At 56.1% G+C, this 18858-nt stretch overlaps 1 protein-coding gene across 7 annotated transcripts in view; it reads right to left on the reverse strand.

The window, feature by feature from the left end:
• Nucleotides 1–18858, reverse strand: part of AMBRA1 (autophagy and beclin 1 regulator 1) — a 166224-nt gene that overhangs the window by 2347 nt on the left and 145019 nt on the right. For all 7 annotated transcript variants that reach the window (XM_043482806.1, XM_043482801.1, XM_043482802.1 and 4 more), the window contains 3 exons: nt 14757–14896; nt 7192–7284; nt 5576–5769 (listed from right to left, as the gene is read on the reverse strand). In XM_043482806.1, the coding sequence (XP_043338741.1) occupies nt 5576–5769; nt 7192–7284; nt 14757–14896 (427 nt within the window). The remainder of the gene's footprint in view (nt 1–5575; nt 5770–7191; nt 7285–14756; nt 14897–18858) is intronic.

An 18858-nucleotide genomic window follows, 5' to 3' on the forward strand; every position in this document is an offset into this window, starting at 1 on the left:
GGGCCGGATGCCCAATACCCTCATGTTTCCCTGGGGGCAGCCAACTGCCCAGGCCTGACGTTTCAGTCTGCATCTCGAGGGAGGAACAGGGAAGGTCCTGCTCTTTCCCCAAGAGCCTGAGCATCTTCTTGAAGAGGGCAGATGACACTGGCTCAGATCTCGGTTCTGCCATTCACTAGCTGTGTGACCGTGGATAAATCCCTTGCCACCCACATTTCCTCAGTTTTCTGACTTGCAAAACAGGGATGAAAACACCCAGCCTGCACGGCGCCAGGCGGAGGGAATGAGATGACGCCCGTTAAGCATCTGTCCACAGCGGGTGCTCCGTGGTGGCTGCTGTGACCCGGGCTCTGCAGGAAGAGCCCCGCCCCGCGGGGCCTTGCTCTGACTTGGGCTCAGCCCTCACCGGCAGGTTGCGTGGTCTAAGACTGCGGGCAGCTATCATCAAGGCTCCCAGGCGGCCAGGGCTGCTCCACCAAACTATGGACGGGTTTGTTTCCTTTGCCTGTTTGTTGGCCACCTGGGGACTTTGCAGTTTGGGCGGCTTCAATAGTTTTGAACTTTCGGCAGTATTTGTTGTCAGTTGCTATCTTTGCAAGACTTTCTCTGCTGCCGCACCATCCAGTGCCTTGTCCCCCTGCTTGCCTGGTCAAAGCTGGGCATCCAGGCACCGTCTGGGCAACCCAGCTGTGCCAACGTCCCGGCAGCCCCCTCTGTCCTGGCGGGTGCATGGCGGCGTGTGCTGGCGGTCCATCCTCGGGGAGACAGCATTCCCCAGCACTGAGCAGGGACTCCGCCAAGGCTTTCGCTGCTATCCAGCTTGGTTTTCTCCAGACTTTCTGATAAATTCTACCCTCCCACCTCCAACCCCTCAAGACAGCTGCTTTAGGCGCTTTCCCCTTAGGCAGCTCAGGCCAACTCCAAGGGCAGGGGAGAGAGAACCTGAAGGGCTCTGAGCACTCCTCTCAGGGGAAAAGCCGCCAGCAGCGGGTGAGGGGTGAGAGGAACGGGCAACCCAGGGCCTCGCTGCCAGCAGAGCGTCTACCCTGTGAGCCAAAAGGGCTGCCTGGGGAGGGCCCGGGGGACCCTTGCGCTCACTGCCACCCCCACGGTTTTCCAAGCGCCCCATGCATCGGGGCTCCCCAGCCTGGCCCGGGGTGAGCAGCGGGCTGGCCCCTGGCCTGCTGGCATCGGTGCTCCCTGGCCAGGCACCCTGCTCGGTGAACACTCTTTTCCCAAAGCCGGGCAGGACCGCTGGGGGCCCTCAGGGAGCTGTCAGTCAGGCCCCAGCACAGCTCTGGGCGCCTGACTCCGGGCCCTTCTGTCCGTTCCCGCTCACCGGTACCTGCGGTCCCAGCCATCTGTCACTGCAGCTGTCTGTCCGAACGGGTCTATGGGCGTCTCTCCCCTTCCGCCCGGCCTCCGCGCTGTTACTGCTGCCGTCCTAATTCCGTTCGGAGCCACTGGGTTCTGGTTGAGTCTATACTCTTCAAAACCCAGCAATCCCGAGTCCTCAAAGCGGTGAGGATGCTCACTGTGATGCTCACGGGCCTCCGGTCGGGTCCGAGCTGTTTCCCTGACCACCCCTCTTCCCACCCCCTCAGACTGCCTGCACACTTCGTGGGGGTCCTCCCTGTCACACACCGGCCCGCTGCCCCATGGCCCAAGGCCACTTGTTCTCAGGCCAGTGCCTGCCCCTGCCCCCGCCCCGCCCTGGCCAGGCCCCTGCTGGGCATCGCTGCCTCTTCTCTGAGCCCTGCAGAGCCCGTACCTCTCCACGGCAGAGTCTCTCCCTTCTTGGCTCCAGGTCCCTGATGGCCTCAGACTATGTTTTGATCCCCTTTGGGCTTGCACTTGGAGTCTACCTGTCAAATGAGTGTGTGGGTGATTCGAGGGCTCTCAGACTGCCTACAGGCATTCCAGCCTTCAGTGAAAGTGACGTCGCTCAGTCGTGTCTAACTCTTTGTGACCCCATGGACTGTAGCCCACCAGGCTCCTCCATCCATGGGATTTCCCAGGCAAGAATACTGGAGTGGGTTGCCATTTCCTTCTCCAGCCTTCAGGGGACCTCCAAAATCTGGTCATGTGTTACCCTCTGCTCTGGGGGTGCACTTCCACGTCCGTCTCCTTTCTGAACTTAATGTGTGAGGGAAGAGACGTGGTTTCATCTCTCAATCTGATTCCCTCTGGATTCCTGGCGCCTAATACAACACTAATACTAAAGATTGGACAGAAGTGTTTAAAACATACACGCTAACGGTTTCCTCAGGGCTGGGTGCGGGGAGCTTCAGCCAGAGCTGGGGGCTGGGCCTCCCTCTTGGGAGCTCTGAGCCAAGGCTAAGAGCCAAGGTGGGCCGCCAGCACATTCCTCCAGAGGGGAACACCCGGGGCCCGCGGGGAGTGGCAGCTGTGGTCAGGGATCCAAGCTACGCTCCAGGAGCAGCGGCGGCCACAGGGGTTAAGCTGCTGTCGCCTTCCCTGCAGCAAAAGCATTTCTTTTTGTCTTTGAAAAATGGGAGACTGATTTCGTGTTGACACGAGATCATTTCCTTGGCAAGGTACGTTCCGGGTGCAGAGGCCAGGGTGGCATCAGGAACTTCCCGTGATGGCCAGTTCTGGGGTTTCCCCGCCCGGACGAGGGGGCCAGGCTGCGTCAGGGGAGGAGCTGCCCGTCCTGATCTCAGGGGCACCCTGCCCCTCCCCCTCACGGTTGCTTTTCCCTGGTCCACGGCCCAGCTTCCTGCAGCCGTACTACTGTCTTCCCCAGACAACAGAAAGGTCCAGGCAACCTTTCCCAGTGGTCGGGGCAGAGCCGTGGGCTCCTGAATAGTGCAGCACAGCCAGGCTGGGGGCAGGGGCCTGCCTCGAGCCAGTTCATTCATTCCACATTTGCGGAGGGTCCACTGCAAGCCAGGCAGGCACGGTGTCAGTGCTGGGAGCAAACGCAGAGCCCGGGATACCACCCCTCGCTTTTGGAGTAACAGGGCAGAGAAGCTTTAAAGCTGGACCAGCAAAAAAGTCAACACCTGCCAACTCCCCCCATGGAGGGCTCCTCCGGGAAGTCCTAGGCAGAACTGAATGGATTTTAATAAAATTCCTATCCAACATGAACATGAGGAGTAGCTGAGAACCCTTCAGTGCTAGCCAATGGGACAGGGCTCAGAGACGGGCCACTGAACGGCAACTGCCGCCGTGGAGTCGGCTGCCCACCTAAGGCGCCTGGGCCACTGACGTGTGGAGGGATGCACAGGGGTACTCCCACGGGGCCTGCTTTCTAGCTGAGCCCAGAGGAAGAGTTAACCAGCTTGACGAGCAGTCTCTTCTACTGCTTCTGCAGATGTGGCCACTACTTTGCTGACTGGGGGTGGGGGCTGGGGGGAGAGGAGGGGAAATGTGTGTGCGAGAGAGAGAGAGAGAGAAAGCTGCCGTGCCTGCCTGCTAGATGGAGGAAGCAGACCAGGGAGGAAGCCTGAGCCCGAGGAGACTCCGACTCCAGCTTCCCCTACCAGAGCGGCAGCAGTGGATGGCGGTCAAGGGCGAAGCACCCCAGGACGAGGCTCCCGGACCCAGGAGAGAAGAGGCTGGCTTGTTGCTCAATGCCCCACACATCTGCTCCCCTTCTTTCTAGGCACGGGCTTTCTGCAAGGCACTATGACCTTGTCCCTTTCAAAGCCAGAGGTCCAAAGCTCCAGGCTAAGGTCGTCGGGCCACAGAGAGATGCAGTGAGCTATCTCAGCTACTCGGCCACAGCTCCCCTCCTGACTGCCCCCTGAAAAGCGCCTCTGGCCTCTGAAGGGCTTGTCCTCCACCAACCGCTCTGCTTTGCGGGGAGGAGACTGGGAGAAAATGAAGTTCTGGCTTCTGAAACTGGAAAAGAGACTCTTCTGCCTCCTGCCAGCTCATCCTCCCCACCCCCAAACACGAAGAAAGGCACTTACAATCATAATTTACTGGAGGTCAGAAACAAGCTGATGCGAGTCAAGAAATAACCAGGGCATCTTTGGCAGATGAAAACACGGGAGAATGCCCTTCTTCTCAGGTGGGCAGCCCCCCTGCACTCGACCTTCAGGGCAGAGGCCTCCCTCCCGAACCAGCTCCCTATAACCTGCCCTCCCCGCGCATCCAGCCTCAGTTCTCAACAAGCGCTGACCGGCCACAAACAAAATGCCCCCAGAGGTCCTTGGTGCAGACTGTTGGTTTTGAGCATGGTGCCCTTGCAGGTGCCGTCCCCTCTGCGAGCAGTGCCTGTCCTCCTCTGCACCCCACTTTGCCTGGCATTTTCCGCCTCATCCTGGAAGGTGCAGCTCAGGGTCGCCTCTTCCAGGAGTCCTCCCCGAGCCCCACAGCCAGGGTGCGGCTCCCCCTCCTCTGCAGCATCGAGGTCCTAATCACGAGAAGTCACTACCTGCTGGGTGCCTGCCTCCTGCTCTAGACTTCAGCTCCTCGGGGAAGCACCAAGGCCTGTCTCTAGCCGCAGCAGCTGACGCAGAGGACAGGAAGGGGCCACGTGAACACGGCAGAGGGGCCGCCCAGACCAGGATCCGCCTGGGGCTTGCGGGAGGTGCTGGCGTGCTCTCCTCCTTGGTGAGGCTCGGGCTGCTCTGGCCGCTCCGCCCACACCAGGGGTTTCCATCCAACAGATGGAGGAAGCGCCCAGGCCACAGACGGAAAGGGACGTGGCTGCAAGACGTGGCAGCTCGTGGCAGCCACGGGACAGTGCCCGGGGCGAGGCTGCAACATAGAAGCTGTGCCCTGAGGGGACACACGCCAATCTGCTCCTCTGCCCAAAGCACACCTGTCTTCTGGTCTCTCCTGAGCAGGTGGCTTACCACAGACCTAGAGATGACAGGACTGTCTGGAGGCTGCCGTGTCTGGAGCTGGGAGCAGCCAGGGGCCGGGGTGGGGGGCAAGGAGACCGACCGGGTGTGAACAGCCTATTTAACACAGCTGCCGACACACTCCAAAGGGGGCCTGAGCGCTACGCAGGGAGGTGCTAATTGGTTCTCAGCAGCGTGAGGCCAGCACAGAGCCACGGCCGAGCCACGCCTGCCACAGTTGAGAGGAAGGGGCTGATCGTGAGCCAGGCTGCAGCCCCAACGGCCGTGAAAGACGCGTGTGTGTAAGGGCCTCCCGATCGGCCGGGCTGGAGAGAGAAGACAGCTACCCCAGGTGGGGGCAGGGGGTGGTGGTGGTGGCCCTGGCAGTTCTCTGGCATGTGAGTTTGCAGTAGGGCGTCCCTCTTGCCTTTTCTGTGACTCTCTGAGCCCTGCAAGTTTTAGAGGATAAGGAGGTCAGGGTCCCTGCTGGGGGCTGGGCCAAGCTCTAAGAGTAGCCGGGAGGCTCTAACAGGTGGCCCATATCAGGGAAGTGACATTCCTGTCCAAGGAGGCGCTGAGCGCTGTCGCCGTGGGAGGGGTGCCCGCCCTGGCAGCCGTGTCACGCTCCCAGCACCACCTGTCTGCGTAGGGGGCAGGAGCCTCGGTGCGGGGCGGGGGGGGGCGGGCAAGAATGGTCCTAACCACCAACCTCCCTTCCCCGCTGGCTTATTTCCCCTCTAGCGTTACATGGCTCCTACCTTCACCAGGACCTGAAGCTGCCGTCCCCGGCTCCTGTATCTCCCGCTCCGTCTGGGTCTCCGCGTTCTGCAGCTGTAGGGCAAGAGTCTGGGTGCCCTGAGACGTCACCGACGTGGTGGGGTTCCGGGGCTGCAGGCCGATGGCATTCATCAGGCCCATGTCTCTGTCTGTCCTCCACGTGGCTCTGCTGGTGCTAGGGACAGAAAGGCAGACGGGAGTCGGGCAGGGCTGGGGACAGCAGTCCCACAGAACCCTGACTGCTCTGCGCCCGAACTCACGGCGCAGGCCGAGCCAGGGCCAGCAGGTGAGGCCCACGCCCACAGCGGCCTCCCGCGGCCGGCTAACTTGCACGTGTCCTCCTCCAGATCAGTCCACGTTCTGGGACGGTGAAAAGAAAGTGGCAGAACCATCCATCTTTTGCAGACGGCTGGTCCAGTCACTCAAACAATGAGGGCCTTTCTGGGGAGGCAGAGATGGCTGATCTTAAAAGACACTCAAGGTTCAGGAAGCCACCAGCTGAGCGGCTAGAAGCCCCGGGACCAAGGGTAAGCAGCACAAGTGGCCCTCGCTTCAGCTTTTCCTCCTTCCAACGACATGCTGACAAGATTCCAGTTTAAATTCTTGGAACTTCCACTCCATAGGACTCCACAGGACTCCTACTGGGGCTGTTTGGGGGTCCTCCTAAGAAGCAGGGAGCACCAGCTGCCGAGAGTGAGGCCTGGCCCAAAGCCCCCCCTCCTTGGGCACGTCCTGGGCACAGACCCTCAGGGCGGCAAGAGCTGGCAGCGGAGGGGGCCCGTGGCGTTCATGGCGGGCACCAACCGTCCTGGCTGCAGCCGTTTCTGGGGGCCGTGCCCGGGACTCCCTCAAGGAAGCAGTGACTGTTTCTGGGGACCGTGCCCGGGACTCCCTCAAGGAAGCAGCGACTGTTTCTGGGGACCGCGCCCGGGACTTCCCCGAGGAAGCAGTGACTGCTTCTGGGGACCGTGCCCGGGACTTCCTCGAGGAAGCAATGACTGTTTCTGGGGACTGTGCCCAGGACTTCCCCAAGGAAGCAGTGACTGTTTCTGGGGACTGTGCCCGGGACTTCCTCGAGGAAGCAGTGACTGCTTTGGCTTTACCACTGACCCAGTGCTTTGTTTTCTCAGAACGTTTCCGTCTCCATTAACGAATTAAATGATGGGAGGATCAGCACCAGGTTCCTACTAAGTGGCCCCTGGGGAGGGTTTGTCCCTGGGCTGCAGCTCTGGGCAGCTTGGTCCCCGAGGCCTGGGTCACATGGGAGGCTGCCCGCGAGCAATTTCCTAGGGAGGGCATCCCTCTCCAGAGCTCTCTCTTCACTGCGGCTTCCCCGGACATCACGGCCAGGACCGGGGGGGCTGGATGGGGTCCTAGCTGGTCTTCAATCGAGACTCAGAGGGCAGAGGTTTTGGTCTTTTTCTTAGCCATGAAACGCTTTTCTTGAACAGAACCACGTACAAAAGCTCAAAGTGTGAAGCCGAGCAAAGAGAGTTGCTCTCATTGAGAAGGGACACCCACAGAGCCAGGCGTGAGGGCACCGCTCCGAACCCACTGGAGCAGGAGGGACGGCCAGCTGCCTCCTTCACAAACTCACCCAGGCCTCTCGCTGCTTCGGCTGCTGGAGTGAACAGTGAAGACCGTCTCATTCAGCTGGTCCCAGTAGTACTCAACACCAGAGTTTGAGGCCCTGGAAATCAGTTGGGAAGGAGACAGAGTGGAAGACATTAGAGAATGGCCAGAACGCCTCGCTCCTTTTCCTTCCTTCTTCTCTCCTGGGACTGGGCTGAGGCTGGGAAGAGACGCTCCATGAGGATGCTCAGTGCCGAGCAGCCCGATGTATCTCCAACGGCCCCGATGCCTGGAGTGGCGGCTTTAGCCTCTTCCATCACCCAAAGTCTGACTGGCTCCTCTTGGGGGCTGAGAGAAGCAAAAAGATAGCCACGCCCGTCACAGGCAGCGAGTTCTGCATACTCTTCAGCCACACAAGACAGGGGCTAAGGCCGCCCTGGAGATGCCAAGTGCCACAGCCTGCCTGTCTGAAGGGTGTGCTCAGTGCTCAGGATGTGAGCGCAGGCTTTCATCACTGGGCCTCCCCTACAGCCACAGGGCCAGGAGAAAGGCAGATGAGGGCACCCTGACATTTTTATTTTGCCTGAAGCTCAGAAGGCTAACAGGAAAAAGCTCCTGCTGAGCCAGAGAGGCCCACATCTCTTTCTATTCTGGCCTGAGAGCCTCCTTTGCCAGGTAGAGGCTGGAAAAGCAACAGGGAGAGCTGAAGATGACCTGGGAGGGCTCACGAGCCTCTCCAGGAGCTGGGGTGAGGAGAGGGACTCCAGCGGCGAAAGGCTGGGCGGCTGATGGCAGAGAAAGGAGTTTCTGTCCATCAAGTTCTCCCAGCTGCCGGCCTGGCCCCGGCTCCTTCTTTCCCTGCAGTGGAGTGTCGGGCACTTTATCACACTCTCACCCAGGCACAACTGCTAGGAGGGAGGCGGGGGGCTCTTATTTTTCTAGACTGAAGTGCCTCCTCAGGCAGCAAGCCTGGCTGCCAGCGGTGTGTGCCAAGACGCAAGACGCCTTAACTTTAATTTTAAAGATTCCCCACTGGAAAAGATGCTACCTACACCCGTCACAGGGCTCAGGGTGGGGTGCTGCTGGTGGTGAGGAAATGAGAGGGTAAAGAGCTGGGAAAGAGGTGTCTTTGAGCCCTGTGATTAGCACTCCGGTGTCCGTGAAGACTGTAAGAGACAGAACGGCCAGCTCTGCTCCTCAGAGGGTCAGGGCACACACAACGGGCTTGAAAAGCGCAGTCTGCTGCAGACGGAATTCCCTCAAATTCACATGTTGAAACCCTACCCCTGAGATAGAGGGTCTTTAAAAGGTTAATAAATGAGGTCATAAGACTGGGACCTTAATCCAAAAGGACTCTGGCCTTATAAAGGACAGACAAAGAAAGACCTTACTCTCTTTCTCCATCACGTGAGGACACAGCGAGAAGAGAGAAGGGGGTCGTCAACCAGCCAGGAAAGGAGTCCTCACCAGAGCTCAACCGTGCTGGCACCTGATCTCAGACTCCCAGCTTCCAGAAAGGGAGGAAATAAATTTCTGGTGATTAAGTCATCCTGTCTGTGGTATTCTGTTATGGCAGCTCGAACTAAGAAAAGCTCCAATGAAAGCCTAGAGGCTTAGGTCACCATCCTGAATGATAACAACACGACTTCTTCAATAAAGAGCAAAGAAACGGAAGTCAGAGGGTCGTGAGGATCAGCCAGGAAAAGATGAGTTGGGGGGGGGCGGTGGTGACGTAGGGTTAGTCCTTCCTAAATGTGAGGATTAGATACAACAGGGACCTGATGGGGCCTGCATGGTGAGCAACTACGTGTCAGGAGGCCATGCCACCTCAGGCGAGAGGGAGCAGGCCCCAAACCCGTCACCAGAGGGTCACTAAGGTTCTGGGAATGAGGCGCCACCTCTGGGAAAGAGCCGCAGCCACAAAAGGGCTCGTCCTCTCTCTGCTCTGGACTAATCTCACCCCACCCCACCCCCCGGCCCCCAGCTCCACTAAGAGGGCAGGTCTGGTGTGACCTTCAGACGCGCCTTCTAAAAGAACATCAGAGAAGAATTAAAGTTCAGGGTAATGACACCTGGGGCTTCCCTGCTGGCTCCGTGGTAAAGAACCCGCCTGCCAATGCAGGAGACGCAGGTTCAATCCTGGGGTCGGGAAGATCCCCTGGAGAAGGAAACGGCAACCCACTCCAGTAGTCTTGCCTGGAGAATCCCACGGACAGAGGAGTCTGGTGGGCTACAGTCCATGGGGTGGCAAAGAGTCGGACACGACCGAGTGACTAAAACGAAAACAATGGTGACACCTGCAGTTGCCTCTCGCAGCAGCCCGGAGGCCAGGACTGCGGCCAGCACCCGGAGCCCGGACACCTCAACCCGAACCCGGCCACTCCCCCAGACACACAGGGCGCAGTGGGCCACGTCTCCTGGGTCTCAGTCAGCGGCCGTTTCTCCTCGAGGCTGCAGGGAGTTGAGTCACCAAATACTCAGCCACTTTTGTGTGTGTCTGAGAACTACAGGGCGGTGGAGGGCAAGGGTGAGAGAGACGACCTGACCTGAGGGAAGAGGCAAGGCCAGAAGTCACAAGCAGAGGCCCCTGGAAAACGAAACCACCACCACAGCTTCTGATGAGCAGATCTGGGCTGTGTGTGGCACCATGTGAAGCCAGCTGCCGGGGAGCCTGATTTACAAACTTGTCAGGATTTATTGACAAGCGGCGCTACCATGTGGGTCCCCGCCAAGTCCTTCCTCTCTAATTCCTCTGCACCGCCTGCTACCCCGGGCTGGTGAGTGACGACAAACTGCTCACACGGAGCCCACACCGAACAACGTCCGCGGTGACCAGGCCCCTTCCTTCCCGTCTCGGGGGAAAGGCCCCCTGAAGGCACTCCCTGAGCGGCGACTGCCAGCAGGACGCCGAGCCAGAGCCCCTCAGACACTTCCCGTCCGGCAGCCTGTGTCCTCAGCCCCGAGCTGTAAACTCTGGCCATTTACTGAGGATGTCAACTGCCAAGCAGACCAGGAGCCATGGGGACTATCAACGTGCAGCTCCCTTCTTCCCCCAACCCCAATCCCCTCTGCTCCTCACCAAGAGGTCCAGTGCGAGCCACGCTTTGTTCTACCTTCTGGGGTCAGACCAGCTTGACTAAGACAAGCTTGTGCATGTGGCTGAAAGGCCAGGCACCGGACCAGGGAACAGAGTTGAAGATAACCCTCTCTGGCTATGGAAACCCCGGTCAATGCTCAATGTCACTTATTTCCACCTCTAAGCTGAAGAACAGTGCCAACCTTCTCCTTTCTCCTTGGTCCTTAGGGACAATGAGTGAGTCACCATTGTCTGCTCTGGGTCCTTCCTGGAAGCTGGACAAAGAGGGACGGAGAGGCACGGGAAGGCCAGTCGGGTCGGCTGTTTCAACAGACTTGCCTCCAGCAAGTCTCTGTGAGCGGTGCTTCTGGGCCTGGCCCAACGACCCCTCAAGCTGCTCTCACACAGGACTCTGGCTCCGAACCTCCCAACTTTTAGGGTATATTCCCTTTGAGGACATTCTTTCATTTATCAGTGGAGGCCTGGAAAGCTCCACACAGCTTTCTCCTTGGAAAGAAGGTCTTTTTTGGGAGGCAGTGGGGCGCAGTCGTGCCATGCAGCCTGTGGGATGTCAGTTCCCTGAGCAGGATCTGAACCCGGGGCCCTCAGCAGTGGAAGCGCTGAGTAACAACTGCTGGAACACCAGAGGATTCCCCCCGACCTCCTTTTCTCCTGACACGAGTCTCTGAATTCTGCCTTCTGAGCGGACTCTGACGTGCAGTGGTCTTCCCAGATGCACCTCCCCACCCCCCATTTGTAGGGCTGACCTAATGAAGCCGGAAATGAGCAAGCAGCGCCTCACGCCTATCTTGCACTCCACACCCACTGCGGTTATTGGTGGGGGTGTTGGCTGGGCTGGTGGTCAGCTAGAGGCACAGGAGTGGCTTGGGAGAAGCGGGGCATGAAGCAAAGGAGAAAGGAGCACCTCACTGCTAGGAAGGGGAGGAGGGGGGCGGGCAGCCGAGCTATCGGCCACTGAAAGGGCTCTGTGTACAGGCTGAAGGGACAGTGGCTCGTCTCCTCACCTGTCCCAGGAATTGCTGCGCCTGGAGAGACGGAGTGTTACCTGAGGCTCTTTTCACCTACTGTCAAGTGGGTTTTTAAAACCCATCAGGAGATGCCCAAGAAGCTTGTTACCTCTGTCTTAGTGCTCGGAGAGCATGTCAAGGCTAAGACAGTGGAAGGGAAATCACGAACAGGGCTGAAAGTACATGATGTGGTACAGCTGCCTGAGCCTGAGATGAAGGCAGACAACCACCTGTTTAGGAGCGAGGGCGGTCATCTTGGCCCAGCTGGCTGGCTGGCTGTGCCTTTGGGAACGGGGGTGCCAGGGAGCTGTGTCACGCGGGGCCAGGCAGCAGGCGACAATGCCGAGCTTCTACTTTCATATTTGTCCTCCTCATCCTGGGCTGGAGACCACTCAGAGTGCGTTCAAAAGATGTACATTTCCTGGTGGCCCACTGGCTAAGACTCCTGCTCCCAATGCAGGGGGCTGGGGTTCGATCCCTGGTCAGGGGACTAGATCCCACATACCACAACTAAAGATCTCACATGCCACAGCGAAGGGCTGGTGGTGCCAAATAAATACATAAAATATTTTTGGGAATTCCCTGGTGGTCCAGTGGCTAAGACTCTGCGCTCCTGATGCAGGGGGGCTGGGTTCGATCCCTGGTCAGGGAACTAGATCCCACATGCCACAACTAAGACTCTATGCAGCCAAATGAATAAAAATAAATGTTTAAAAATAAATAAATAAATAAATAAATACATAAAATATTTTTAAAAAAGACGTCCATGGTCTCACTTATCCTCGCTCATTTCCCACTGCCTCAGTCACCTGACCCACTTAAATGCCTCAAGGTGATCTAGAGGTGCTTTCTTCACCTGAGGTCTTAAGAGAGTAACAGAATTGCAAGTGGTATATTTTTCTGTGGAAGAGAGTATGTTGCTTTTGTTGGAATTCTAAAGCGGTTTTTGACTGAAATAAAGGTTAAGAATCAGCTACAGGAAAGATTTCTGGATGGCAAACTTAGGAAACCTCATTCTGTCACTGATCTACCAGAAGACCTGCGGTGGGTCTTAACTTCCTACCTGAATATTGTTCACGGTACTTCCTGCCTAAAGTACAGAAACGAAGGTGATGGAGACCTGGAGAGCCTTTAGACAAAGGTGATGGACAAAGTCTCGCCCATCTTCATTTACCCTGAAATATCGGCCCTAAGGTATGGGGCTTTGACCCACATGACCCAAGACATCAGGAGCACAGAACACCACCAGAAAGGCAGGCCCGACTCGCCCTGAGCCCACCACAACTAGGTCTGTGAGGGGGCGCGGCTCGTTGTGTCAAGCACGACTGCTCTCCTGTCACGGGGGAGACTTGACTTGCTGGTAGGGAAGAGAGCCCCCCAGGCTTCCCTAGTGGCTCGGTGGTGAAGAATCCGCCTGCAATGCAGGAGACATGGGTTCAACCCGAGTTGGGAAGATCTCCTGGAGGAGAAAATGGCGACCCACTCCAGTATTCTTGCTGAGAGAATCCTGTGGACGGAGGAGCCTGGCGGGCTACAGTCCATGGGGTCACAGAGAGTCAGGCCAGACGGAGCGACTAAAGAAAAACAAACAACAAGACAGCTCCCCAGGCAGCCCAAGATGGCTCCCGCTCGCGGAGACGCTGGATGCTGAAGACGACATATGGGGAGAAAGAGAGGCCAAAGCCAGCTTCATGTCTGGCTGAGGAGTCTGTGACTCACACCGAGTGTGTAGGCTGGGGTTTCAGATGTAAAACCCTCTGTGGGGCCACGACAAACTGGGAGTAGAGATCCTGCCTCTGCTCAGAGCAGACCACTGTTGGGAGAGAGGGGGCTGGGAGCCTAGGTGGGACAAGGTGAGCAGCTGGAGCCAGAGACACGACAAGAGTGCTAGAAAGGACGCCCTGCAGGAAGAGGGGAAGGAGGGCCCGTGACCACAGGGCCAGTGAGAGCAAGCCCACAGCCCAGAACGCGTGTCCAGTTTCGGGAAAGGTGCCTGTTAGAGCCCTCTCGTGAATGACTAAGCGAGGAGGAGTTAGACAACCAGCGCCCTGTGCTTTGGGGAAAGGCAGCACGCAGGGTAAAATCCTTCAGGGCGGACAGATCCAGGACTATGGACAGGCTGGGGGGAGGGCAGAAACGAACAGACCCAGCGCCTGGATTAACAGCGGCACCATCGTGAAGAGGCAGGCTGTGTTCTGGAAAGGCACCAGGAGCTCGTGAAAGGGCCGGCTCTGCAGTCACAGAGTCCAGGAGAGTGTGGCCAGCTGAACCAAAAAGCCTCCGGCGCCTGGAGCGGCCTGACTAGGTTGGGCTGAGATGGCCGCCTCCCTGTGGAAGGGGCTCTGAAAATTCTAGGTGGGATCAAAGAACTGTCGCCAGAAGCAGACATTCTTTCTCCTGGGTCACTGAGCTAGCTCGGCTGACCAGGGCTCAGCCACCTGTCCCTTCCTGGACCACCAGAAATGACCCAAACACACATTTTAGGAAAAATCACCAAGGGCCCAATCGAAAGGCAACGTGGACACGCCCAACAGCCAGAGACCCTAGCAGACCAGCCAGGCCGTGCCTGCTCTGCGCTCTGCAGGCTCCCCTTGGACAAGACTCTGCACCGAGCGGGGCGGGCCTGGAGGCAGATGTGGCTCTTAATTGGCTGGATCCCTGAGGTGGCCCACGCAGCCCTCGGCCTGGTCTACACTGAAGCACAGAGTTCGCGTCTCCCCACCTAGCTGGCTCTGGAAACGGATGACAGACCTGCAGGACTCCCAGGGCCCTGAGTGACAGGATGCCTGAACGGACCTCTCTGCCCCAGAAAAACAGAGGAGGGGGAAGGAGGTGACCTAAGGACGTAAGACAGCAACGCTCTGGTTCCCCGCCGCCTCCCCACCCTCTCCTTCAATCAAGACCAGTGAATTATCATTTTCATTTTAAACTGAGCTTTTCGATCTGCCTTCATTGTTATGAGATGGAGGCCCAAGCAGAAAGGAAAACAGGCAGGACACAGATAGAGCCAGGCTGTCAGAGATCAGTGGCTTGACAAATTAGGGCCTTAACGCTATTCTCTTGGTTTTATTTCTTAAGTTAGGGTCTAAGGCATTTACACAAGCCCAAGACCACCTGCTGAATTTTTCAAAAAGGGTTTAGAAAAGAACCACTGATATCTATGCTTCTGCCTGCAGGGAAACTTGACTATCACTAGGAAACCAGAGAACAAGGGAAAACAGAAAAAAACAATACTGCCTTAGATTTAAGAGCACTTGGTAACTACATCAATCTTCTGAGTATTTCCAGAATGGAGAGTTACTGTTCCTGAGGCAGAAAGGACCCTTTAAGGAGTGATGCCGAGAATGAGGCAGGCTCTAGCAAGGCTCGGATTTCCCCTCTGGAAGACCCCACCTCACCAGTCAGACCCACAGGTGAATGCTGCTGACTCCAGTCCTCCGCAGACGCCCCCTGCACACCCTCCCCCGGCCCCCGCGAGCCACTCACTCCGGTCGGCAGATCACCAGGTCTCCTTTGTTGGTGCCGTAGGCCAGGCCGAGCCCTGGCTCAGGCAGCCACCGGGCAGAATTGATGCTGACGTGTCTCCGCTGGTCAGCAGGCATGGGGTAAAGGACGTTGAAAACTCTCTGGGTGGGGGAGAGAGGGGAGAAAAGAGAATGAGGGGAGAAAAGAGAATGGGAGGAGAAACAGTCTGTTACCAAGAGTAACAAAATCCAGGGGGAAACCAAGTCCCTCCTATGGCCTGAAGCAAGTGAACCGCAGGGAAGAAAGGAAACGGTTAGACTGGGAATGTGTCTGAGAGCCCAGGACGCACAGGGGAGGGCGGGACCCTCTTACCTGAGGTGAGGGCTGAGGACTGGTCAGGAAATCACAGGGCCCATGTGAACTTCTCTGAAGCTTCGCTGTGCTCACCTCACAGCCGCTAACGTGTCTCACTGCATCGCTTTCCCCTAACCCGCTGGAGAGCGCTAACGTGTCTCACTGCATCGCTTTCCCCTAACCCGCTGGAGAGCCCCATGCAGAGCCCAGTGCACCAGGAAACGCTGCCGAACTTCCCTCTGACCGGACAAACCAGGGAAAGCCGAGCTCCCCCCGGCAGCCCTGTTGCCACAGAAACCATAGCACTCTCCTGGCAGCGGGGAACTCAGGGTGATGGGGGGCGGGAGGGGGTGACCACATCAGAGAACATTCTTAATTCATCTAATTAAGAGCAATGTTAAAACTGCTATTCTTAAGGAAAACTGAAAGGTGCAGTAAGATGTAGGAAGCAAGGCAGAAGGGACCTCTTGAAAACACAGGTACACGAGTTCTTTCTAGCGTATATGAAGTCACCATTAAACAGACGGGTTCTCAAAGGGAATCTCCTTTCATCGGTCTGCAACTTTCCAAAGCTACTATTTTCTCAGGGGGCAGCTTAGCTCTGTCTCAGGTTGGGCTGAAGGTGAGATCTGGCTACTGATCGACACGATGTTCCAGAATCAACTTCAGTCAGAGACAGGGGCCAGGCAGTGGAAGAGTGAAGGGCAACATTTTACAGTTAGAAAGACCTGGGTCTGAGTCCTGACATCACTGCATTAACAATGTCTCTGGATCTCCGTTTCAACACAGACAGCACCACCACTCAAACAATGGGGCAGGTGAAAAGAAACGATGTATATCAAATGCCTGGTGCAGGCTCAGAAATGGTAACTCTGGTTATTACAATATTTCTAGGAACCAGCATCTGGGGCTTCAAAAAAAAGTCATCAGGCCCTATGAAAAGGACATGAAACTGAGAATTTATACACTAGAGATTTAGTTGATATGAAGTTTTTTCTTTTAGCCTCTTTTAGGTTTTTTATAAAATAAGGATGAACTTCATCTGCCTTTACCTGTCGCTAAGGGTTGACAGAAGGGGGAACAATGAGAGAACAAAGGAGAGCATGTTCAGAAAGCAATATTAAAAAATGAATTTAGGGCAGTATAATAATAATTGCTTTTCTCATTATCCTGATGAGAGACCCCACCCCCCCCAAAAGTTAAATGTTGAGCTAAGGGTCCACACCATTTGCAGAAATCAAGTGACAAGAAGCCCTGCACTTGGGAACATGTGTTCCTGTGCCTTGGGTGTCCACCTGAAAGGTCTTTAACAGGACAGTCTCTCGACAGAATTCAGTGGCATGTGTACTCGAGGTGTGACACACACACACAGAATCCTATGTAAACATTCTCCGGCTCTTGTGCTGAGGAATGTGCCTGGGCAGCTAGTAGCATCTGCCGGCATGGCACTGCTGTGGTCCTGAGGTTGAGCGGGTCTGTAACAGATGAGGAACCGGCTCTGGCTTGAGGCCTGAGACTGGCCGCCCTGTGGCTGCTGTTGCATTAAGAACCTCCTATGCACCCCCTACCTCACTTAATTCCAGATATAAGAATTAGCCAGGGCTCCTGAAATCTTTGGTCTGAGGCAACTACTGAAAAAGGGCCCAGTGGAGTCTATGAATTTCTAAACGAGTCATTACCTTTGGGTAATCTCTTCCTTGCACGTACATGTCTGGTAGGAGCCGGGAAGGAATTCACAGCTACTCCTCTCCACCAGCCTCACTGGGCGACTGCCCATGTGATGGCAGGGCCAGTGTGCTGCCCTTTGCACCTAAGCAGCTGTTCTCCGTCAAGTCAGGGGATGGGTGAGGTGCCTTCGTCCTTTCTCACAGAGGTTTTCCCTTTTCCAAACAATAATCAATAGTTTCTGTCCAACCTATCGGCTCTCTGGTTAAATATGACTCAGTATACAAACCCAAAGGACAAAGTGGTTGTGATCAGGCAACTGTGGCTGGGATCTCTTAACGCGTTCAAGTTTCCTTCTCCAAAGGTCAGATAATTTAAGGTGGGGATACACCCGGAGTTCAGAAGGGATGTGTTCATTTCAGTGGCTGGATGAGGGAAACTTCATTTTTCACCTGTGGCAGCTCTACTGAGCCTCACAAGAGTCTCCCCTAAAATCATAACGATTCATTATTGCAGGCAATGGGGCAGAAGGGCCAGGGAAACTGGTCTTGCAAGAAGGGGGACAATATGGTTCAGAAATCAAATGCTTTAAGGTCGTGCTGAGTGTTTTGACCAAGGGCTCATAAGAATAAGGGGACTCTCTTCTAGAAACGTTCCTGACTAATAAAGAAGCCAACAAACACCTCACATGTCACAAATTTAGCTTTTATGGTCTGCTACTGCAGAGGGATTAACAAGCAAATACTATCAATTTGCTTTCAAGGACAGGAACCTGCTTTGGGGACAAAACTCTCAAGAAGCCAGTACGATGGGTGACCCAGCTTAGGTGTGACAAGGTCAGAGCGACCGCAGAGAAGTAGTTAAAGGCTGAGACCCCGGGACCCTGCTGCATGGCTGTTCACAACCTCCATGGCTGTAGGAGTCACGGGGCATCAATCCGTCCTCTGGTTATGGCAGCCCCCCCTCACCCAAGTCCTTAAACAGTGTTGAAAGGGCAGTTCCCAAGAGCCCATCTCCTCCAGCGTTTGGGTATTAGGCTAAATCCTGCTTTGTGGCGGGAAGCCAGAAAATGCCACATGAAGATCAGCAGCCTCAAGAATTCCTGATAAGCACTTGCTTACTTATCACACTCTAATGTGGGGATGGGAAGGAGGGAGATGAGGGCAAAAAGACAAGGGGGGATGAGGGCAGGGAGGAGGCAGGATCCCTGCTGCACAGGTTCTGAGCGGCCATCAGATCCAGTGCTCCTGTTTTACACGTGCCTGGAACTAAAGGACCCTCAAGGAATGTGCATCTGCTCCGCATGGAAAACCACCCGGAGGTGGGGTTTTCATTCCTTTCCCTGGATGCAGTTTAACAGCTCAAAGAATCTCAAGGACCGGGGATGACTCCTCACCATCGGCCCCACAGACAATCAAATACCTGGGCAGCAAGTTCCCCGATGCTGACAGATGGTTGGGTAGCTCTGGCTACTCCCAGATCATTTATGGTTCCAGCCATCAGTCTTTCCAACCCTGTGACTGGGTGATCTGTGGGTTCTCCTCCCACAGTAGGGCTTGGCACTAGCTCTGCAAGCCCGAAGTCCATCAGCACCAACAAGAGAGAAGATTCGAGATAGCTCAAAGGAAGCTCTGGCCTTTATTTTAAGGCACCCCAAATATATCTCCAGTGGAGCCTTCCTTAACACTAGTCAGGTGTCCAGAAACTCCCTGCTGGATGCTAAGGACAAAGCCGGGGGCCTGCCAAAAATTCCTCCCCGTCTCTGATGAAAGAAAAGCTACAACGCCGACTTCCATTATATACTGGAGGAGGATGACCAGGTCCTGGGGTCCCTCTCGGGGGCTGGACATGAAACCCAGCTGCTGAGTCATGCTCGAAGAGCCCTGGTTTTAACCTATCTCCGCTGCAGCTGTTCCCTGCTAGACGACAAATGCCGAGAGGACCCCCGCCTCCCCAAGGAGGCTGTTCTCTATTCTAACATCTATGAGCGGAATTGGAATCAATAAGCCAGAAGGAACACATATTTCAGTCAGTGCAGTCTCAGCATGTCAACAGGGGATGAGTCAGGTCGCCAGGATCTTTATAGTTCTGAGGGAATGGGAGA

This window comes from Cervus canadensis, chromosome 11 (assembly GCF_019320065.1).
Source record: "Cervus canadensis isolate Bull #8, Minnesota chromosome 11, ASM1932006v1, whole genome shotgun sequence".
In the NCBI taxonomy this organism is placed as follows: Eukaryota; Metazoa; Chordata; class Mammalia; order Artiodactyla; family Cervidae; genus Cervus; species Cervus canadensis.